A 24913-nucleotide genomic window follows, 5' to 3' on the forward strand; every position below is an offset into this window, starting at 1 on the left:
CACTAAGATGTGGGGGGATGTGGGCACGCTAGAAGGAAGCAACAGACTACAATCAGACCTAGACGGGTTACAAGGGTGGGCGGATGAGAATAGGATGGGATTCAACACAGACAAGTGCAAAGTGATGCACCCGGGGAGGAAGAACCAGCACCATACCTACAGGTTGGGGAACTCCCCTCTTGTCAGCACAGAGGCGGAAAAGGATCTTGGAGTCATGATTGATGCCAAGATGAACATGAGTTCTAGAGTTTTGCAGCTATAACGGTGAAGCACTTTTGATCTGGCTCCTCTGTCTCTCAGGGCAGTAATACCAAACATTAACTTTTTTGTTACTAACTTTTATCAGCAGCAACAACCCAAGGCCTGGGGCACATATGCAGCTCACCCAAGTCTTCTGTAGGTATCTATTATACATAAAAAATGCTACCAGATTTTTTTCAGCACAAAAGGCACGAATTCACACATTTGGAAGGACCAGAATTAAAATTGCTAATGCAGTGAATGCAGCCCTACTTCAGCCTCAGGGTATGTGCTTCCCTTCTGTGGGCAGATTACAGTACAAATGACAACTTTCTACAGGAACCCTGCCTCATTCAGCACAAAAGAGTTATGTTCGATTAATAAGCAACTATTTGATCTTATGAACTGTTCTCGTTATTCCAAGTGACCTTATGCCTTATTTACTGAATACCTTTCAAACTCTGGTGTGAAGGCAAAACTAGTAGTTTCACCCTGACCCTTTCTGTGGCAGTGTTTATCACAACAGTAACCAAATTGCTTCATAAATATTATGAATACAGTATATTCTGGAAAAAAAAAAAAAAAAAAAACAAACCCTGAGGGAAGGTTTTATTATTACACCATTTTACAGGTGAGGCATAGAGAAGAAAGGCAAAAGCATCCACTAATTTTAGATGCCCAAATTTGAGAAAGCCTAATTTTTCAACATAGCAATAGCCAGAACATATTACATTTCAAACCAGAGCCCATTGATGGCAGTTGCAGATAATCAGTACTCAATATTTTGGCAAATCAGGTCCAGGGATCTAAAGTTAAGCACCAAGAAAAAGGGAAAACTATCAGGAGTCACTGGGTAAGCAAGCAGTTGTTCACATCATACACAAATTCTACAGGGATGAGATCCAGTTCCTCAGGGTAGTATTCAACTGCATTATCCATGAAATCCTGCTTACTCTACCAGCAATTCCCTGATTAATTCACTACCTTCCGATTTCAGCAGAGTTCTTACAGATAACAACCTCTTTTCACCATACAACTTTGATTCATCCCAGATATCCTGTGCAATGAACAAGGCAGGGGCCTTATGGTAAGAAGCATGTACGCAATTAAAATTATATTCACATAATTATTAAGAGTCAACATGAGCAAAGCAGCAAAATAAAGGCTCCTTAATCCTGGCTTTTCCTATGATCCAAATGCTTGACTTCACAGCCCTAACAACTTTTAAAATAAGGTATTTGCAATGGGTTTAGAATGTGTTTCTCTCTGCTTCTAATCACATACCAAGATACTGACACCTATATGGATGAGAGAGACTGCGAGTGGTTTCACAGCTATTTGACAGCAGAGAAGTGTTGAGATTTTTCACCTTCTGGAGAGGAGTATGCTCTAGAACAGGGGCTGGGAATCTTTTTTTAAGTCACAAACCAGAAAAACCTGGCTCCAGTCCAATGTCAGCTGGGGGAGGGAAGAAGCTGCTGCCCAGCCCAGCCCCGCCCCCTCCAGCTAGAAGCACCCTGAAGAAGGGAGAGGGGTAACGGGTTGTGAGGAGCAGCAGTGGTACAGGCACAGCTAGCTTCCAGCTCCCTGGTTCCAGCACTGCTCCTGCTTGCTTAGCCCCAATACTTCACAGGCAGGATCTGAGCTATAATGTTGCCAACCCCGCTGTAGAAGGTACCCTCTTACTTCCTTGTCCTTTTCCACAGTCCTCTTGGTCCCGCCCTCACTCCTCCTACAGACTATTACTCCATTTCCAGCTTCCCACTTCTACGCTTTCTGTCAGTTCACATTTTACCCAAGACTACACTCCATCTCCATTCGCCATCTCTTTGTCAAACATTGCTCCTATTCTGCCTGCTAGCCCCCACATCCCCTTTCCTAGCTTGTCCCAGTCCCTGGAATCTTGCCCAGACTCTGTTTTCAATAGTTTTCAGCACTCCCTCCCAAGACACAAGTTTGAAGTACAGGTTTCCCTTACTTTATGTGGGTTCTGTACGTGTGAATTAGTTCTTATACAATGACCCTTTTTATACGAAAAATTCGCCATATGCGAGGTAAATTCATTCTTATGCGATTGGTATGGTGGAAGGCCACCGCTCAGGGCATCTGGTGCCTATGCTTCTGCAGCTGCCCTGGAAGTGGTTTGATGTCATGTGCACCAGGGGGTGTGGCACAGCCCAGCAGTGCTGCTCCCAGGACTGCTGCAGCTGGGCACAAGGCGTAGAGCGCAGCAGCAGCAGCAGCCTGTCTGCTGTTGGTAAATACCAAAATTGTCTTGTAAAAGTGGTAGAAATGGGTCTGGGAGTTCAAACAGTTGAGGTCTTGGAACGTATCCTTATGTTACATTGTAAATTGGGTTCCCTTTATGCAAATTCAAGTTATGCACCATTTTCCAGGAATGCATGTACAGCATAAAGGGAAGGAAACCTGTACAGACTTTAAAACCACGATATGTGACAGACCATGTGCACAGACTTCATGGTCTGTGATTTCCTACACTGCAAATTCCAAAAATAAATTTTCCAGCGTAGACTGAGTTTCCCTAAGATTGGAGGAGTAATGTTCCTGCAGCAATTTTTAAAAGATTATCTAATTCATATACTAAAGCAGGGCTGTGTAACTAGAGGCTCAAAAGCTAAAGTTCGAGCCCCCTGGGCACCTGCCTGACTGCTATGCCCTTCACTGTTACAGCTGCAACAGCAGCCAGAATCTCCAGACTCCACCTCCTTTCTCTGGCTTTTGCTGCCTGCCCCTATGAGCAGGGCAAGGTGGTGCAGTGTGGTGTGACCCAGGGAGCAGAGGATGAGCCTGGGACTATGGGCATGGTGCAGTGGGATGCAGGGGGACGGGGGACACGACACTTGCCCATTATACAGTAGGTGGGGAACTGTCATACATATACCTGAGGGCTTGTGGCTTGCCCTGGTATGGCTCTGGTGACATGGCCCATGGGACAGTCAACCCCTGGCTGCTTAGAAGCTAGACAGCCTTGTACTAAAGCTTGCAAAAATAAAGCTAATTTTAAATAGTTATTTCATTATCAGGTGAAAAAAAGAGAGTCAGATTCCAAATGCTATGCAAGACAGTAATTCTAAAGACTAAACAAGAATAGACTGAAAAATTACTTCAGATCTTCTTTTATACATATGCAGTATTAAGATACTCACAGCTTGGTTTTCCATACGTGCAAATATAACATTCAACATTTGTGTGAGGGTGGCCTTGGCTGTAGTCTGATTTATGAGATTTTTGCTTGCTAGATAAATATTGTAACATGTTCTTACAGCCTGTAGAACTGTTCCTTCATGAATTTCTATGTGTTGAGATGTTACTGCAGTGAGTAAAGCCTAGAGAGAGAAAATATTATGTTAGAAACATCTTTTCTTTCTTAAAAGCAGAAGTAACACATTATTTAAAACATTATGTATAGCTCTGTGCATGGCATGCAATCATAAGCTTTCATCTTTTACACCTTTATTGTTTACTTTGACTTTTCTCTGGTACTCACCAGTTTGAGCACCTCCTAGCTATTAAAACTTTTTTGAAGGCTATTTTATGAGTTGCAGAATTTTTCTATAATTATTCTACAAGTGAAAAACTACAGCAGAGATCCAGAGCAAAATTCATAAAGATATTTAGACACAGAGATGCTGAATGTTCCCCTCACCTAAAAGTTAGGTGCCTGGTTCTGGGAGCAAAAATTCACTAATTAAGTGCCTATACTCTCTATATTTTAAAAAGGGGAAAACGCTGGCACCAGAAATTGATTCTCAACACTCAGCAGCCTGACTAATGGGACACTTAAGCCACCTATAAAACATTGATGAGAGATGTGTGTCTGGAGTCCTGTACTCTCCCAGACAGAGTTACAGGGAAGTGAGTGATTGGGTGTGTCCCACAAGGTGCAGGAGATGGTGACGCAGTGGGGACCCGATTAAAAAAAAAAAAAAAAAGATACACACATAATTATAAACTTGTTTCTATTTTGTGTTGATAAATAAGTTATTATTTTCTTTGGTTTGTACAGAGGTAGAGAACTTGATGAATTCACAAAGTGTATTTCCTCATTGAAGTTACCTTATAAAACTTCAAACAGGAGTATTAAAAATCAGGAAATTTTTTCCTAACACTTTTATTTGCTTAATGGAACACTGTACAAGCTATGTATGACCATGTAAAAAGGAAGAACTGAAATTTTTAGATAGAGCTATAAAGACTTTCACAGGGCATTTTGATGTTACGGTACATATAACAAACATATACAAAAAGGCTCCTACTTCAGGAAGCATCCCTATTCCCTGCCCATCTTCAGATATTAAAGGAGATTTTAGTTCTCTTCCTGAAGCCAGGAACTTATCTAATGTTGGGAAGGTAAAGCTGGAGTCGTAGTTATAATCCCAATTACTACTGTGTGTGTCATTTCTGCTATAGTTGCAAAGCCCTTTAAGCACAAAGGTCTATTGCAGGTATTCTAAAATCCACATATTTAAATCAGATTGCTTTGTAATGTGCTATGATTATGATTTGTGCTGTAATTGCTTTGTAATTATAGGATAGGACTAGGCATCTAAACTTGAGTCATTTAAGCATGTGTTCGTAAGGCATGGCCTCTACCCCAAATATCATTTCATAAGGTTCACAGAACCCATCAACTATTTTCTGCATAGATCTCAGGTTCAAACCAAGACTGATCATGCCTTCAGTCATAGTTAGATACTTATCCCAGCTAATGCACAGCAATAACTTGCCACTTTGGAAAAGCAATATTGAAATGCATTATTTAAACAGAAGAATGCTATCTGAATAGGCATGTACCAAAGACCTCCACACAAAAAGGATTATGATGTGAATATCCAGCTAGCCATGACAGATGTCAGCCAGGCAGTTTTCACATTATCTAAAGTGACTCAAGGGTTTATATTGCGGTCACTGAACTTGAACTACACCAAGACAAAAGAGGTTCAAACATGACTCCTGGAAGATCTCTGTGGAAGACTGGAAGCCATTTTGCTATAATGTGTCACTAGTGGAATGAAGAAAGTATTTTTGCGAAACACAAGCACAAAGAATACTGAAGGTGAAAGCTAATTTAGAATTAAATAAATTATACATGTGGATTTCATTAAGAGAGGCTTAGGGCTGTAGTAAGGGATTGGGAATGATGGGAAACTTCTTCTGGAATGGATCACAAGGGAGCAATAGGATCTGAATGAAGAGTGGAGAAAGTGGGACATAAGATTCAGTAGCAAGGGAATGAGAACAAGTAGAGGGAAGAAGGCTGTCAGTACTATAGTTTTGTCCATTCATTGGATCTGCAGTGATGCTGTCCCTGTTGGAAAAGTTCTGAAACCCTTGTCCTTCCTCACTGAGCTGAGATCTGGGGTATACCTCAAGCTGAAGAAAGCTGAAAAGCCTCTGGACCTTAGAACAAAGGAGATCAAGTTGCATACTACCCACATGTGGGTGAGGTGGATGGGTGAAATAGAAGAAGCAGGTGAAAAGCAAAAGGGGCCAGGATGGCTGGATAGAACTGGCTAAAGCAAAAGGTCACACCGAGTCAGGGGACTGGCTTGGTTCACAACAGGGGTGTCAAAGGTATGGCTTGCAGGCCAGACAAAACTCAGTCCCACTATCTGGCCTCCAATGCTGCCTGTTGGTCTTGGACTGGTACCAAGAGCCATACATACCACATGCTGGTCCTGGTTTTGTGTGCCACATGCAGCACATAGGGCTCGTCTAGGGCATGCACTACATGTGATCATGGTGGCCAGGCCTGATAGGCTGGATCTGGAACCAGTCTGGATCAGGCCTACAAAATCCAGAATGCAGGGTTGGTCTGGCTCTGGCACCACAGGGCCAGCACATATGCAAATACAGAGAGACAGCTCATACGCTGCATGGATGGCCAGTCTGGGGGACACGCTGGCTCTGGCTCTAACATGTAGAACTGGTCTATGGGCCCAATTCAGCCCATGGACTGGCCTACACTTCTCATCAAGCTGGCAGGGCTGGATGGGTTTGATACCTTTGGTTTACAAGCTATCTATGTAACCAAGAAAGCAGGCAATCCCTCCAGTCTGCTGTCTGCAATGTGTGTAAAGGATGCCAAATACCAAGGAACACATTTGTGTATGCTTCCAATGCACCTGTACCCCATACATGCATTCTTTTTTATTTATAGTCTATACACCTCAGTCAGGAAATGGAACACGTGACAGGGTTTAATGCCTTGCAAAGGAAAAACTAACGTTTCAATTTCACTAAAAAAAAAAAGTACCAATATGTTCTACATTCAAATATTTACCTTAATCTGCAAAGAGAAAAGTCCCCCCAACATACACACTTGCAGAATTTTACAACCTTCCTGCTCTTGACCACAGGAGTTAAAATAACTATGCTTTCCCTTTACCATAAATGAGACCAATCTAATATCTCCCAGGACTAACAATCCTCATGGCAACACAAATTTCAGTGCACTGCTAGTGACATAAGTCACAAGATTCAGTGCTAAAATGAGGCCTACTGGATCTCTTAAAATACCTACACATCTCCCTCCTCCAGCATGGTGGGGAAATGACAAAGATCTCACACCACAATGCAGTAATGCCATGTTCTTCAAAAAGCTGCAGACCTCTTTAAATCATGATCACAGCTACAATCTCCACTAATCAAAAGATCCACACTTAATATAGTAAATGTAGCTGAAATGCAAGAAAAATTTCAAGTGGCTACTGCCAGTCCTAAGGGGCAAAGTAAAAAGGTAGCATGCTTGTGAACCTCAACTTCTTATTTTTGGTTTTCAAATGTATTCTAGCACCACTCAATATTTTGGGAAGGCAAGACAACACAGGACCTCTTTAACACTATGTTAAAGTTGGTCACAGAATTAAACTGTAAAAATGTTGGCTACAAATTAAATTTCCACGATCACAGAATAATAGAAAATTAGGGCTAGAAAGTACCTCAGGAAGTCATCTAGTCCAACCACCTACTCAAAGGAGAACCATCCACAACACAATTCCAGACAAGGCTTTGTCTAGACAGGTTCTGAAAACCTCCAAGGATGGAGATTCCACAACCTCTCTGGGTAGCCTGTTCCTCTGCCTAATTAGAATGTGGTTTTTCCTAATAATCAAACCTAAACTTCCCTTGCTGCGACTTGAGAGTATTGCTTCTTGTTCTGTCATCTGCCACCACTGAGAACAGTCTACCTCCATCCCCTTTGGAACCACCTTTCCGAGCTGAAGGCTGCTATTAAATCCTTCCTCAGCCTTCCCTTCTCTAGACTAAATAAGCCCAGTTCCCTAAGCCTCTCCTCAAAAATCATGTGCCCCAGTCCCCTAACTATTTTCATTGCCTCTGCTGGGCTCTCTCCAATTTGTCCACATCCTTTCCGTAACAGGGAGCCCAAAACTGGACACAGTACTCCAGATGTGACCTCACCAGTGCCAAACAGAAGAGAAGAATCACTTCCCATTTACTCCTACTATAGCTCACATTCAGGTTATTATTGTCCACTGTAACCTCCAGGTCCTTTTCTGTAGAGCTACTGATTAGCAAGTCAATCCCCAGCATGTTCCTGGTGCATAGGACTGTTCCATCTGAAAGGCAGGACTTCACACTTGTCCTTATTGAACCTCATGAGAATTATTTTGGTCAAATCCTCCAATTTGTCTAGATCTCTCTGTGCGCATCTATGAGACACAAAGTACAGTAGACTAATTCTACTGTGCATTAGAACATCACAGCAAACGCCGTACTAATATGCTAAGACACGATAAAATTAGTCTACTGTGCATTAGTGTCACTTAAGAGATGTGCACTGGTGCTATTGTGCAGTAGTGCCAATTACCACATGTTAAGTTTAGTATATGTTATTACTGGTACTAAACTTAATGCACAGTAATTACAGCACATTAATGCACATGTAGACATGCCCTCTGAATCCTAGCCCTACCCTGCAGAGTATCTACTACTCCCCGCAGATTGGTGTCATCTGCAGACTTGATGAGGGTGCACTCCATGCCATCTTTCAGGTTGTTGATGAAGATGGTGAACAAAACTGGCCCCAGGACCACCCCTGGAGTACTCCACTTGATACTGGCTGCCAATTAGACATTGAGCCATCGATTGCTACCCCTAGAGCCTGACCATCCAGTCCGCTTTCTAAGCGTGTTACAGGCCATTCATCCAACCCATACTTCCTTAGCTTGCTTGCAAGAATGCTGTGGAAAACTGCAGAAAAAGCCTTGCTAAAATAGTGTCCCCTGTTGTCCCTGCATCCACAGAGCCAGTCAATTCATATAAAGGAAATTAGGTTAGTCAGGCATGACTCGCCCTCTGTTAATCCATGCTGATGGTTTCTGATCACTTTCTTCTCCCCCAAGCAGAGCTGTCCCTTGCGCGGGGTGGTTGGGGGGTGGGGTATGCCTCAGGCCCCATGCTTTGGGGTTCCCCGTGAACAATACCTACAATCACGTGCTGAGTGCACCACGATTCTGCGTGCCGCTGGCTCCACGCACCGCCAGCTCACCTTCCCCCACTCCCTCCCCCCCGCCACAGGCTAATATGCCCTGGGGCTTCTATGGTCAGCACTGCTTCTGAGTGCTCAGAAATGGATTCCTTGAGGACCTACTCTGAGATTTTTCTAGGGACTGAGGTGAGGCTGACTGGTCTGTAGTTCCCTAGATTCACCCTTTCTTAAAGATGGGCACTATATTTGCCTTTTTCCAATCATCTAGGACTTCACCCCAACACCATGAGTTTTCAAAAGATAAGTGGCAGCTCTGCAATTGTATCAGCCAACTCCCTCAGCACCCCTGGGTGCGCTGTGTCCAGCCCCATGGACATGTACATATTCAGCTTTTCTAAATAGTTCCTAACCTGTTCTTTTGACATTGTTGGCTGCTCATCTACTCTCCAAAATGTGCTGCCAGGTGCAACAGTCTTGTCTGTAAAAACTAAGGTTAAAAAAAGGCATCGAGTACTTCAGATTTTTGTGTTTTAGCTCACTGAATAGTTCCCTGCTAAGGCAAACTGGTCTTCTGCCACACTTGCTCACCTTCCTGCGCATCGGGATGGTTTGGTCCTGCACCCTTGGCAAAGCTTCTTTAAAATGCAACCAGATCTCCTGGATTTTAAGACTGGCCTCCCAGAGGATCCTGCCCATCAGTTCTCTGAAGGAGTCAAAGTCTGCTTTTCAGAGGCTTGGGGTCTTTCATTTGTTGCTTTTCTTCCCTCCTTTCCCCAGAATCCTGAACTCAATCATCTCGTGGTCACAGCTGCCCAAGGTGCCACCCAGTTCTACATTCCCCACCAATTCTTCCCTGTTTGAAAGTAGCAGGTCAAAAAGAGCATGGCCCCTACCTAAGCTCTGCAACACTTTCACCAGAAAGTTGTCCCCAGCAGTCTCCAGAAACTTCCTGGATTGCCTGTGCACTGCTGTATTGCCCTCCCAGCAGATGACAGAGTGACTCAAGTCCCCCATGAGAACCAGGACCTGTCATCAGGAAACTTCTGCTGTTTGAAGAAAGCCTCATCTACCTTTTAGTCTGGTGGTCTACTATAGTAGACAGCCACCATGATGTCACTCCCACCTGACCCTAACCTAGTGACTTTCAACACACCCGTCTCTGGTTTCACACTGGAGCTCTGAGCAATCGTACAGCTCCTCCTTCTCTTCTCCCCTGCCTGCATTTTGAAATAATTAAACAAATACTATCCAGATGCAAGAGACAGACTCCTCAGGTATCACTGAGAAGTAGGCATAATCTGCACAACACAGACCTTCATGATACATATTGGTTTGGGTTTTTTTGTTCCTAACAAACTTCTATACTGGAGTGATGTGATTTCTCTGCATCTTTCTTTTACCAGGGTGAGAGCACAGATTTCCTTATTGGTCTTTTAAGGCTCCTCAGAACTGAAGGAAGCCTTCTCACACTCCCTAGTATTTTAAACTTCAAAGTAAAAAGTATGTCTCCTTCTCTTTTGTACTGTACAGTACTTTGTTTTGAGACACAAAGGAGCAGCTGTATAATATCCAGTTCTAGTTTACTAGAGAAGAATTGGGTATTATAAAAAGTCTGATTTTTTTTTCAAATTAGATTCTACTACACCACAGTTTATCTGATTCTAGTTCAGTTTTCAGGCGCAGAAGTCATAATGACTCAGAATAAAGGGGGAGAGGGGGGGAAGATTAATAACACTCCAGATGGATTACCCAGGATCTAAAATCAGGATAAGAAGTAGAGAGTTTAACAAGATTCTTCACTGAGGAGAAACATAGTTTTCGCCTTGCTTCACTTACGAGATGGATACACCACACTGCTCCTTAGCTCAACATTATGGCATAAGACTTTCCATTGGCCAGAGTCTAAGCAGTGAAGTAGTACTGCTGGTTCCTTTTACTTTGCTGCTACGTGACTGCTGGGTACATTCTCTCTACATCAGCGGTCTGTAATCTTTTTAAACAGATCACTTTGAATTAAAATGCAGCCCAGGCTCTACCCTCCTTCTCTCACCCAGCAGGTCAGTCTGAGGGGCTAGGGAAGGGGTGGGGCAGTTTGAGGCCCCCACTGTGAAGGAGTGGGGCCCTGACTGCACCAGGTGGGCTCGTCCAGGCATGTGCACCCGGAGGGGGGGGAAGGGGGAAGAGGGGACATGGTGACTCCCACCACTGCACACACCCTGGCAAAGGACCAGGGGGGACATGCCCCACTAATCTGTGTGTGGGGCAGAGGCAGCTGCCACTGCCTGCTGGGCTTTGCATCCCAAGCCCTGCTGTAGCTGCCCCGGGAGTGGTGCAATGCCACATGCATCTTGCTGCTGGGCTGAGCTGCGCCTCCTGCCTGCCTGGCGGCAGGCTCCAATCCTCCCACCACTAGGCTCAGCTCACCTAGTGGCAGGGGGCATGGCAGGGGATCATCCCACTCATCTGGCCTGGCCCTGGCACAGGAGGTACGTCTCAGCCCAGCAGTAGGACCCACTTGGCATCATACTACTCCCAGAGCAGCTGCAGCTCTGCATCTTGTGCGGGCACTCAGCTCCCCAAGACTGAGATATACTGTCAGAGACTCCATGATCCAGACTGATTAGTAACTACTGCTCTATATACATCTAAGTAATCTCATTTGCAAGCAAAAATTCAACTACTGTCTCTAGGTAAATTTTGCCTAGATCATTTCTCTAAATTCAGACGTGTGGCCTGCTGCCCATAGTTTCATAGTATTTAGGGTCGAAGGGACCTGAGAAGATCATCAAGTCCAACCCCCTGCCATGGCAGGAAAAAGTACTGGGGTCAAATGACCCCACCAAGGTGTACATCTAGCCTCCTCTTAAAGACCCCCAGGATAGGAGCCAGCATCACTTCTCCGGGAAGTTGGTTCCAGATCCTAGCCGCCCTGACCATGAAGTAGCACTTCCTGATATCTAGCCTAAATCTACCCTCTGCCAGCTTGTAACCATTATTCCTGGTCACTCCTGGCAGTGCTTGGGGGAACAGGGACCGCCCCCCAAATACCTGCTGGTCCCCTCTGACTAGTTTGTAACAGGCCACTAGATCCTCTTCTCTTGTGGTGGCTGAACAGGTTCAAGTCCCGTAGCCTCTCCTCGTAGGGCCTGCACTGCTGCCCCCTGATCATGCGAGTGGCCCTCCTCTGGACCCTCCCCATGTTGTCCACATCCCTCTTGAAATGCAGCGCCCAGAACTGGACGCAGTACTCCAGCTGCGGCCTGACCAGTGCCGCATAGAGGGGAAAGATCACCTCCTTGGACCTGCCTGAGATGCATCTGTGGATGCATGACAAGGTACAGTTGGCCTTCCTGACTGCCTCCCCACACTACCGACCCATGTTCATCTTAGCATCAATGATGACTCCAAGATCCTTTTCTGCCTCTGCACTGACAAGAAGGGAGTTCCCCAGACTGTAGGTATGGTGCTGGTTCTTCCTCTCCAGGTGTATCACCTTGTACTTGTCAGTGTTGAATCCCATCCTATTCTCATCCACCCACCCTTGTAACCCGTCTAGGTCTGATTGTAGTCTGTTGCTTCCTTCTAGCGTGCCCACACCCCCCCACATCTTAGTGTCATTAGCAAATTTGAACAGGCTGCTTTTTACCCCCTCGTCCAGGTCACTGATGAAGATGTTGAACAGTGCGGGCCCGAGGACTGAGCCCTGCGGAACCCCACTGCCCACATTCCTCCAGGCTGAAAATGACCTATCCACCACCACTCTCTGGGTGCAGCCCTCCAGCCAGTTGGTGACCCATTTGGCTGTGTAGGTGTCGACACCACAGCCCCCCAGTTTCTTAGTGAGTACAAGGTGAGAGACAGTGTCGAAGGTCTTCTGAAAGTCCAGGAAGACTATGTCTGCTGCAACCCTGCATCTAAGGATTTGGTGATCTGGTCATAGAAGGCCACTAGGTTGGTCTGACAGGACCTGCTGCTAATGAACCCGTGTTGTTTGCCCCTAACCATCATCTCCCCTGCTGGCCCCTTGTGGACAATAATTCTCTCAAAAAGCTGGCCCAGGATCGAGGCAAGACTAACTAGCCTATAGTTTCCTGTGTCCTCCTTCTTCCCCTTTTTGAAGATGGGAAACACATTGACCATCTTCTAGTGCTCTGGCACCACACCAGAGCACGAGTGCTCATAAAGCCATGCCAGGGGTCCCTTAATGACCTCAGCCAATTCCCTCAGTACTCAAGGGTGGAGATTGTCCGGACCAGCTGATTTGAATACATCCAGTCCCTCCGGAAGTTCCCTAACTAGTTCCTCACTGACCCTTGGCCTAGGTGCACCTCCCCTGGGGTCTAAGGGGGGCCCAGAGGGGGGGTGGCTGTTCCATTCCCTACTCAGGAAAATGGAGGCAAAGAAATCATTAAAAATGTTAGCTTTGTCATCTGGTGTGACAACCAAAATTTCCTGCTTGTCCTGCAGGGGCCCCATGTTACTCGGAACCTTCTTTTTGCCCCCTATATAATTAAGAAAAGGACTTCTTGTTGTCCTTGATCTGGCAAGCTAGTCCCAGTTCCATCTCCGCCTTGGCCTTCCTGACTGCTCCTCTTCATCCCCGAGCAACTGTAGTATAATCCTCCCTGGTGATGGCCCTTCTCTTCCATTGGGTGTGCGCCTCCCTTTTAGCTAGGAGACATTCCCGGGTGCTTTTGGTGAGCCATAGGGGCTTTTGCGCCCTCCTGCCTCGTCTGATCCCAAACTAAGATTATGACTCATACAGGCAGTCCTCAGACTTATGACACAATTAATTCCTGAGAACCCCATCTTAAGTCAAAACATTGCAACTTGGAACCAATTTTCTCATAAGAAACTATGTTATAAATGGGGGATTGGTTCCTGAAGCAAGGCCTGACACTCTGTTTTCATCAAAAATAGCCCAGAATTTTGTACTTGATCAGTTATAGATGAGTAATATAGCTATATTAATGTATTTATATTGTAAATAGCAATCATATTGATTTGGAAGGACTACTTTGAGGTAACTGCTGGACTTTCGGAAGGGCTCTTGGTTGGACTTTTTGAAGGGTTCTTGGCTGGAGTCTTCTCAGGTGTCTGCCTGTATTTGTGAATATCTAGCTGTTAACTTAAACTTAAAGGTGGAAAAAAAAAAAGGGGCTGGAAAAAAAAAAAAAAACCTGCAGATCATACCTCCTATTTCTTACATCTCCCTCTGAATAGTATGGATAATACTGCCATCTTACTTGTCCATCCTTAATTTGGATTTTCCTTTGATTCATTCCACATATATTATTTCTGAAATCTAAGATTCTAGACATAACTTAAATGTTTACGGAACCTCTACAGACAAATACAGGCTCTACTGTCATGTCTCAATTATTACAAGAGCCTTTTTTCTTCGCTTGTTACGGTCAATTGTGCCCAGCTCCTACACACTCAGAAAGCTGCTGCAAAAACTGTTTTCCTAGTGTCACCACCCCTTTGGATCCCTCACTTGACTGCGTTTATCATGTCAAACAAGGCACTTACCTTCAATTTCCACTTATCTACCCCTACTTCTAACTAAGGCCATGATGCTAGCCTCCCCAAGTCACTTTTTAATACTTCAAACATAGTTCCATTGTCCATATGCTTGGAAAAAAAAAAAAAAAACCTCTACACGAACTCCATAAAGTTACCTCATTACCCTTCCTTAAAAAAAACAACTTTCTTTTACCACAATGCCAACAGCAAAAAAAATCCATGACAGAAAAGATTAAGCAGTCTAACCCATAGCCTATCATGCTAACCCAATATTAAATGTTCTCTTGTCCTATCTGATGTCTCTCGTCAGAAAGGTTATAAAGCTATTTAAGTCAGCAATTGGCCTTTTCTTGAGTTTGTACAGTACCTAACTCTGTATCTAGGACTTCCAGCTGCTATTTAGTTGTTACCAAAACAATGCATTTTTTGTTTTCGAGATTATGCAAAGATAGAACTGAGAGAAAAAAGCGTAAGACTTCAGAGATCAGTTCTTAATTTCATATTCTTATATTTACTTATGAACTCCACACCAATTTCCTTTATTTTAGGCTCTTCTAACATTTACTTTCACATGTTAAATACATTTCCTATGATCAAATACTAGCAAATTCCTTGTCAAGAAGGACTGGGGTGGTGGTGGGGGAGATGGACAGCTTGCTAACCCTAACCCTCACCCAGCCAGCACTGCTGGCCTCACCCCCACTCCATCCCCGCCATCACAGCAGCACTCCACCGCCTCTAGGGAGCAGGGCCAGGGAGGGAGGAAGGCAGGGGGAAGAGCTACTCTAATTAAAGTGTTGCCATGTCTCCTGTATCAGCATCCCCATGCTTAGAAAGGGCACTAAATATAATAAATATTGGTTATCAGATTGGTATCGGTTGACATGGCTGTTTAATAAATTGGCTATTGGTATTGGCCAAGATCTTAAAAAACAAAAACAAAACAAAACAGTGTACCCCCTACTACCCAATACACAAAATCACACACCCAGTAGAGATGAAAAATATCACATCGATCTATACATCCATCTTTTGTCCAGTTCCAACTATCTTTTTTAGATTCTGATAAAGGTGGGGGTTTTTGGAGGGAGAAGAGATGGAAATGGTGGGGGGGAGGGGCGGGGGTGTGTGCATGCCTGCCTATGTGATGGATGTCTCAGATAAATCTTGAATTCCCCCTTACCCCTAGTAAAACAAGCCTGATGGGTAGGTAACTGATAAACACTTACTGAAGTAGAGAGAAAAATCCAGAACAAAAAGGGAACAGCTTCATACTACCGTATGAAGGATGTCAGCAGGTTCTAAATTACTAAAAAAAATTAAACTAATCATCCAAGTTAAAAGTACTAATAGAAAATCATCATGTTTTTATCCAGGGAGAACAGAGAACCTGAAACAGTCCAACTAGAGAAGTCTAAAAAAAAAAACCCCCACCAAGTTAGAAATTACTGAAAGGGAACAGGGGGAAAAAAAAGAGCTCTCCCCCTTGTGGCAGAATGAACTGTTCTGACCCTGTAAGCAATGTTGACACTAGCAGATACTTATGCATGAAAAACTGTTAACTTCTATACAATATATTATTCTTTTGTCCCCTTACTGTTCTTAAATCACAACATATCGAGCCTATTATCAGAGCAACATGTTATGATGACCTCTTTCAATACTACTTTTTGGAATATTATTGTGATGAGGGGGGAAAAACAAAAACAAAAAAAACTGACCCCCCCCCCAAAAAACCTCTCTTTATGGAAAGTGCATTGAAGGCTCAGGTCAGCCTTGAAAAGAAAAAACACAAGATCTCCTGCAAGCATGGGTCAATGACATAACAGGCCAAAACTACCACAGTAAGAACTGGCTGCCAACCTTAATGATAATTATGCGTATTTATATCTGATTAATCCTTAATTATAAAAAGACCCCACTGAGAGCAAGTGCCATGTCACTTGACAACAACTGCTCCATAAAATTAGAAAGCTCTGCTGACAGACTGAGTGAAATTCCACCCAGATTTCTGCATACAAGGCTCTTCACATCATAATTATGACTCCTCTCAGGAGACAGTGGGAGAGAAAGGGAAAACAGACAGACTTTCAGCATGCTACGAATAGAAACACCTTAGAAAAGAGAACTTGGCTGGTATATAAAGAAGGTAAAAACTAACATGCTCTTTCCAAATAAATGTTTTCAATCTTCAAGTGCACACATAATTTCTGGTCATTACATATTCGTTTGAAGCTGTTTGATCACAAATTACCTTTATTATTTGTAGCTGAACCCCTTCATCTGTTTGAGGACCTTGAAAACAGCCACATATTGTCTCAATAATTCTATCAATTAATTTTTTGCCTGGAGCGGTACTGTCTGGAGCATTTCCAGTCAAGTGCCCATATGCTATAAGTTTCTGGAGGAAAAAAAAGAAATGTGATAAATAAAGCAAGCTTAAAGACCAAAAGTGCATAGCTGAATATACAGAATCAGTTATGGCACAATTGAAATTAGACAGGATAATTAGACCACTACAATATATCTAAAATCCCACTAAATTTCATTTTAAGGGCCTTTAGAAGTATCACATTTTTATCAAACTGCACTACTTACCATGAAGTTCAATTTAGTTTAACAAATAAAAACAGTTCACAAAATTAAGCAGGAGTCTAAGAGCGACTCATAAAATATACAGATAGTTACCATTTTACATATGGTAGCTGAAAAAAAAAGAAAGAAAGAAAGAAAGAAAACCTTCTCTATATTTAAAAGTAAACTTTTTGTGTAGACAAGCAGCCAAGCCAGTCAACTGGCAAGATAGGCATGTGCCTATGGATCTAAGTACATGCACTGGGTTCAGAGTTCATAGTCCTTTCTCCTGGGTGGCCTGATTACAGAAAAAAAATTCTGCCATTGTTCTGAAAATACGTTAAAGGACCAAATTTAATCTGCATTGCATGCAGGGAAGATCAGGGAGACCAAAAAAACAACAAAAAACACTTCACACTTTGGGACTATAAGCCTCAAACTTAAAATATTTTAGTCTGGTTAGAGTATAGAACTATACTTTTCTGGTAGTCTTAAACTAACTCTGTAATAGGTTTAGGCTTCTATAGATGCACATTAATATACAAGGTTGAAGACTGAGGCTAATGCATTGTTAGTGTAGAATTAACTAGTTTTAGTTATCAATTATATACTTGCATACCCTTTCCTCCCGTCTCTGACAAATCATATTCAATTTGATTTGGGGAACCACTGGATATACATTAGTGGGAAGAGGAAAAAAAATATATTCTGACTTATCTATATTTACCTGTCCCCACCCCTCCACACCAAACAAGGTTTTATTGTACAGTTAGAATTTTAATTCCATACAGACCTGTAAACAATCGAGAGATGTACTAACAATCCTGGGGCACTTAGACTGGCATGCCAATTCAAATGGTAAGAAGTACTTGTCGGCTTCAATAAAACTTGTCTTTGATTTCACAGGTGGAAGAGTGCTTGAACCAGGCTTTGCTTCTCCATGAGGGGGACTAAAGAAAATAAATTTGACTATTAGACTGTTTTAAGTGTCCAGATAGAAGATTTCTTTATCACAATATTAGTTTTCTTGTGATTTTACTGCTACCAGAAACACAACAAGAAAGTAACTTTCCAAAAGCAGTTATAACTCTATTAATGACTTCAACATATATGTAGACATTAGTCTGATCTGGAAAGGGGTGTTTTTTGGATCAGGCAGGTTAACTGACTGCAACAGTACATCTCCAGTTGCTCTTGTTGGCTTGGAGACAAATGTATTTCTGCCGAATGCCGGCAGAACATACCGAAGGCGGGGGGGGGAAGGAAGGACTCTGCACCATTTAGTAACCCTCTCTGGACCTGCTTGGCAGGCCTGCCCTCTGAAGTGGATATCAGAATCTTTTTCCACTTCTGGTAGGACTCTGAAAAGGTACAGATTGTCTGCCAAATGGCGGACAGCATGTCTACCTCAGATCTCGGGTATCTGCAATCAAGCCACAGTGGAAGAAAAAGAAGTGTAGATAACTCAAAATGGAAAAAAATCCCAGTGAACTTCTCTGCACAGCATGGTAGGCATGTGCCACAGAAATAGGACCTCAGAAAATGAAGGAAATGCTCAGGGATTATTTGTTGTAAAAGTCTTGAAACCTCTACTACTTGAAGTGTAGTAGCTGTCTTAAAAAGCAAGCTGAATAATCAAAAAGATGCTCCACTCCTCTCTAGATAGGATCTTCAGCTAGGCTCAACTCTAGCATGTCTTCACACTTTCTAGGCACATTTCCTAGTCTAAGTACAGATAGTCAAAAAGCCCATGGCTGAATGAGCTCAATCTTCACAGGTTAGTGTAAACTGTGTATAGACTGAACCAATAAGCAAGTGAACAGACAATTGCTTTTGGTTCTGGAAATGCAGCCACATGCCTTCGGTGGCCCAAGTCAGAAGCTGGAGGGCACTAGAGCATGCTTCCCTGCTTGGCTGGAGCAGACAGTATGGGCCAAGGCCAGTCAGCCCACCTTGCGAGGGGGGTTTGCAGGAGAGATGCAAAGCATCCTGGGATCCTGGAGGACTGCGAGTTAACTTGAAACTGAAGGGGAGATGGGACAGAAGTTCAATAAATGGATTTAACCTAAATCAGTTAAGTCTGATACTACATCCATACAGGTTTATTTTAAACTGGTTTTGGCCATTTTGAAAGTGGTTTATGTGGGCTGAAGTTCTGTTGCGTTACAGACGCAAACCAGTTTCCAATCACTTATATAGGTTTGTGAATAATTTCTGTCCCTACCCCTAGTGGGAAGGAAGAGCTTGCTTCAATGCATGCCTTTAGTATTTGAATGGGACCCAGCCCCCAGAATGCCTTTGCTCCTGCTGATAGCTAAGAAACTTCAGGGTTCATAGTTAGCTAACAACAAAAAGGAACAGAGGTTGCCATGAATGAGGGCTGAAGCTGGCCATAAGGACAACTGATACAGACCAAACAGTTTATAATGGAGTTTGGAAACTAGTTACAACGTACATTTTTGTTTTTCAGCACAGCTTCTGTGAAGAACATAGCATCCTTCATTCACTACACCAGTGGTTCTCAACCTTTTCTGGATCACGGGATCTCCACCTCCACCTTTTTTAAAATGTAGCAGCACACCCAGCAGAACCATGGTTTGTGCTGCCTCAGTGCTTTTCAGTCAAATTCTGTTACCTCCAAATAAAACTGCCCCTCATGCCTGTTGCACATCCAGCTTGGGAAGGGCAGTGCCACATGCATACGTTCCTCCTGCATCGGGGCTCTCTAATCAGCCTAAAGCACACAGGAGTTGCCTCATGCTGTACAACTCTACCTGTTCAGCACCTCCTACACTCCCTTTAGAAACAGAAGCAGATGGGTTGGTTCCACCCGTACCCGTTTCCAGGAATACAGGGGATGCCAGATCAGGAACCATGAAAATTTATTGACTTGTTTAGGCTGATTAGAGAGCCTTAACTCAAGGAGACCTTGCGGGGCAGTTTTACCTGGCCACTCTTACTGTGGTAATCCAGCTAAGAACCACCGTAGCAAGTTCTTCCAAAGGACAAAAAAACAACTTACCTTTCAATGCAGCCTAGAATAGGAGAAGGGCAAACTTTCCTTGCCCCTGGTTTCCCTAAATTGGTTTTAGGATGAGATCTAACCCAGCAGTTCTGGATTAGTGCTACAGAAATACCCCAAAGTGAAAAAGTTAAAAGGATAATCATACTTGCTAAATATAGAATTTTAAAATGAAGAAAGGAAAAAAAAAAAGATTCATCAGGCCTAGCACTCTGAAATACCATATTTACCTGCATACAAGACAACTCTGAATTTAAGATGATTCCTCAGTAATTAGGACTCTATACATGGAAAACTTATACATTTGTAATAATTTTCTATGTATGGAATCTAGTTATTGCAAAATTGTCCAACATCTGTCCCCACCACCACCGAATCAGGGAAAGCAGTGATAGGTGGTCAGGCAGTGGAGGAGCAGTGGGGAGCAAGTGGTGGAAGGGGATGCAGCCAGGGAAGAAATAAGGAAGCAGGCAGTGGGACAGAGGAGTGGAGAACAGGCGGGGGGGGGGGGGGCAGATGGTAGAAGGTAGGAAGTCTGCCCCCTGCCACCAGTACTTATCCTCCTCTTGTGCCAGACACCCTCTTCAGCCTCATCCCCCAACCCACACTCCCCCCACATCACTTCTGTCCCCCACTTTCAGCCTCAGGCCCCTGTCCCCCTTCCCATCTCCTTGCCTGCTGCCCACCCCAGCTCACCCTTGGTCCAGCAGGCTCAGTCCCTAGTGCAGCCTGGGGCATGGATCACCACCCCATCCCCTATAGGTAAGCAGTGTAGGTGGAGCGGGGGGTGGGGGGTGAACAAGGGCTCAAGCTGAGGTGGGAAAAGGGGCAGGGGGTGCAGAAACAGTGGAGAGGGGCACCAGCAGTAGCAGTTCAAGGTTCTTCTTATCTAGAGGTCAGGTTCACAGCTGCTCCCCGCCCCAACTCTTGTACTCAGACTCCAAGATGAGAGGCTCCCCCAACCCCATGCTAAAAATAAAGAAGAGGAAACCATCTTGGAATTGAGTAAATATGGTACCTAGAGGGTTTTCTCCCTCTAGAAAGGACCCCTTGGGTAGGAACAGGTTACTGTCATGTATCCCCCTCTCCGTCTCCCCACCTCACCCCCAAATAACTGGTCCTCCAAAGCAGTAATGGCTGTTGAAGAAGATACTTTAGATATGTCTGAGGATAAAAAAAAATAATAAGCAGAACTTCGAGCAGTTTGCAATCTGTAAAGGATTGGTGAAGTGAAACCGACTGCTTTGACTTTTATTTGAAAAGCACTGTTTTTCTGATCAGCTGGAGCTCTTCAGCAATCTTGCATATTCTTTGAAATAGAAGCTGTGGCAAACAGCTAAATCACTGCTGTGGTCCCACAGAGCTGTTTCGTGCAGCTATATGCACCTCCAGCTATTTCACAAACCCTTGTCTTACAGAAGGGTTATGAAGAACCTAAGTTTTACTGTATCTATTTAGAAAAATGCTTGATCACAGTAAGTGTTATCTACATTATACAAAAAACCCAAAACAAAACCCCTATGTTAAAAAAAAGTTAAGGCTGCAAGGTGAAGCACTGTGAAGTTCAGACATGCCAGAATCAAGATTGCTTGTGCTTTTCTGATGTGGCTCCCTTATGCATCATGGCTATTTTTCTAAGCAATGCCTGCCTCAATTCAGGGGACAAGACAAATGATACTCACTAAATATGCAACTATTCAGTATTTTTTTCCTCCTTATTGCTCAATGTGCACTCCTAGTTACTATAATATAATCTATTTGCTACAAACCAGTCATAGCTTTATATGAAGATAAGTTACTACTTTTCCCTCCCACATTTTTCTCTGGTGTTCCTCATTATGGAATCTGAGTTCTCCATGAAAATCAATTAATTCTTTCCATAATTCTTTAATCTCACTGCTGTGAGATTACTTCCATCTTACCAAGAGGAATTGAAGCACAACACTTTAGGTCAGAACTATCTATTTTAGATACTCAAATAGAAAAAACATGGGTGCAATTTTTTGCAGAGTATTTGGCATTATAAAAGCCTTGTTAGCTTTCAAAACGCTTATTTCAGGGTATTAAGGACTACTAAAAAAAGAGAACTGAGAAGTCAGGTACCCAGAAAAAATGAAGGGCACAATTACTGGCTGCCTACAAGAATTAAGGTTAAAAATTTGACTAGCACCATACAGGAACCCTATGGCAGTGGCAGGGATAGAACCCAAACCCTCCAAGACAGCATTCATTCGTTTAAATCATGAGAATATGATCTTTTCCAGCTTACTTCATTATACACCTTCCAGTTTATGTAGCAATCAAGCAAATACTCATCACAATACAACCCTGATTTATTCCCAGAGCATGGCCAATCCTGTACAATGAATCAAGCAGGAAGCCCCATAAACCATATAATCCTATTATAATGCACGTTCAGTTTACCTGTGCATTTCACAGATGCTTGTGGACAGCAGAGAAATATCTGATCTCAGGAATCTTAGTTTACATTTTAACTTCTGAAGAGGAATTTCACTAGATCCTTCCACCAATATACCTGCAAGACTGGATGCATGATCCCTCCAGTCTGTCCTAATTCTGTTTCTTCATCCCAACACCAGTCCCTGTGCTTGGAGAACACTAATTCTGCCAGCTGTGCTCTCCATCCAAACACCTGTCTCCTAGTTCCTTTGCCAAATCTCAGCCTTCCCCCTACCCACTCTCCCACACGCAATTATTTCCCAACAAGTCCTAGTCTATCCATCTGACCCTCAGTACTAATCTATTCTGTCCACTGCTCCCAGTGTGCTTGTAATTCCCATGCCAAGCAAGGGATACAGATGCTAGGAACACCCTGCAAGAAGAGACCATGGAAATGTTCAAATTTACAGTGAATGTTATTTAGCTCAAACACTGTTCATTTTGTCAAAGCAGTATTGTTCTTTAATTAAAGAGTAAGTCACGTACCTTTGCTTTTCTGTTTCATCTTTTATTTCCTCTGTAAAAATGAAACTGTGCATTAGAATTATCATAAAGAAATGAAAATGAAAACAGTAATATGAAAAGTTCACATAATTCTATATTTAATAGATGGAAGGCTATTCAGACCAATACTATTTTATTCCAATGTCAGTTTAAAATGGCAAGCACAATCATAAACAACAGGCTTTGCAAGTCTATACTTAAGATGCAATCAGCAAACTATCATTAAGTTATGATACATATCTATAGTTTCAAAGTTAATTAGCATTTAAATTAGTGTCCCAGTGCCCCAGTCAAGATCAATGACTTTGTGCTGGACATCATTTCAGCATGAATGAATGATTCAGCCCTAGCCCAAAATACCACATAGTAAAATATAAAAAGGTGGAAGAGAAAGTAACAAAATCCTATACAAACCTCTATATATAATTAAAAAAAAATCTTTGAAGAGAAAACAACCAAGCATAAAACATTACTCATCTCCCTATATAGAGTATATCCCCTTCAAAATACATACAAGTATTTTATCAGTAAACAGCAAACCTGTATAATAAAATTTCCACCTATTAGCAGGCTATCAATCACCTGCACCCTTTGAAAGGCAGTGGTACATGCTTAGATGCCATGTATTCAGGGGGAAAAAAGCAACTACAAACAGAGCCTCTCAGACAGAAGTGATGCCTTCAAGCAAAAAGGTGCAGCATTCCCATTTCAGACTCAGTGTTAAGAGTTAAAGATAGTCTCCTGTCAACAAGACTAATTTTTCATTGTATTAAATTACACCTTACAAGTTATCTTTAAAATCGTTTAAAAATTACTTCATCTTCACTCATTGTAATATTTCTGTGTAGGGCTGAACAGTTGTTTCAATTCTGAAGGCCCATGAAATCACAGCATAAACACTAGAAGTTTCCTATGCATTACCAGGGATTAAAGAATTGATTTTCATAGCTTATGTTCCAATTGCAGGTTTGGAAAGAAAAGAAAAAAGGGGGAAAAAAGCAATTGGCAGGAAGGGGGAAGAAACCCACATTCATATGCGTGGAGATCTTATACGTTCAAGACGGGCAGAGCAAAACAACTTGCAGAAAACTCTGACCCCAGCTTTCATTTAAAAAACCCCAAAATATTCTAAATACTAATCAAAGACATACATGATAATCAAACAACAAACCTTCAGTTTCAATTCATGTCATTTCCCTTTGATTAGAAACCAAAGAAGTAGCTGTAATATAATGTTTTCTTTCTATCATTTTTAAGAAATCATTCATTAACAAAGTGATAGCATCTTGGTTTCATGGATGCAACTATTTTCTCACATAATCACATGCCTTCCCATCCCCTGATAAGACGCACACCATTTTTTTTTGGATAGCAGAATAATGAAAATATCTTTCTTTGAAAATACCCGTGAGTACAATATTTTTGCAAGGAAAACAGAAGCAGCTGGGGAAGAAACCTGTGGGTGCTCTGATCATGCCCTAGCTACAAGATGTGATGCCTACCCAGCTTTAGGAAGTAGGGCTTGGCAGTTCAGATGCAGCAGGACAGGGCACTCAGCTATTGTCCCTGCTTGAGCTTAACTACCCGGCCTTCCTTTCTGAGCTGTGTGGGCAGCCAGCAACACCTAAGTCTGCTGAGGGTCTACATGGCTCAACAAGTGAGGCTGAAGCAGTTCAACTCTGACAGGATCAGTCCCTCTGCTCCCCACATTTCCTCATTTAAAAAGACACTCACTCTGATATTCAGCAGCTAATTTTTGGGAAAGATGGGTGTTGTGTGCAAATAAATACTATAAATATAGCATTCAGAAGAATTTTAAAAAGTACAATTTGCCAACTCTGCACATCTGAACAGCTCTCCAAGCAAACATTACACGACCTTTCTGTAAAGGGAATGAGGTATTTACAAAAAAAAAAAAAATCTATTTCACTGATACTAACTGAAACTATTAATTTTTTAAAAACAAGCTGTTCAACTGGAAAGTTAACATAAACATAAAAAATTTAATTAATAGATAAAAATAATTAGCAATATTAGAGAGCTGGAGCATATGACCTTCCCTGTAATAAGAAGATACTGACATCTGTCAAAATGAACATCAAGATCAGAGTAGA

The 24913-nt window shown here is 42.7% G+C and overlaps 1 protein-coding gene across 1 annotated transcript in view; it reads right to left on the bottom strand.

Annotated features, from left to right (window-relative positions):
- The window catches only part of ARFGEF1 (ADP ribosylation factor guanine nucleotide exchange factor 1), a 95782-nt gene extending 72933 nt beyond the window's left edge, over positions 1–22849 (bottom strand). Inside the window, exons 1-4 of the mRNA XM_019548885.1 lie at positions 22782–22849; positions 17607–17763; positions 16494–16640; positions 3408–3587 (exon numbers count right to left, since the gene is read on the bottom strand). Coding sequence (XP_019404430.1) covers positions 3408–3587; positions 16494–16640; positions 17607–17763; positions 22782–22846 — 549 coding nt within the window. The 5' untranslated portion in view covers positions 22847–22849. The remainder of the gene's footprint in view (positions 1–3407; positions 3588–16493; positions 16641–17606; positions 17764–22781) is intronic.
- Positions 22850–24913: the final 2064 nt, after the last annotated feature.

The sequence above is a fragment of the Crocodylus porosus genome, unplaced genomic scaffold (assembly GCF_001723895.1).
Source record: "Crocodylus porosus isolate Cpor-Errol unplaced genomic scaffold, CroPor_comp1, whole genome shotgun sequence".
In the NCBI taxonomy this organism is placed as follows: Eukaryota; Metazoa; Chordata; order Crocodylia; family Crocodylidae; genus Crocodylus; species Crocodylus porosus.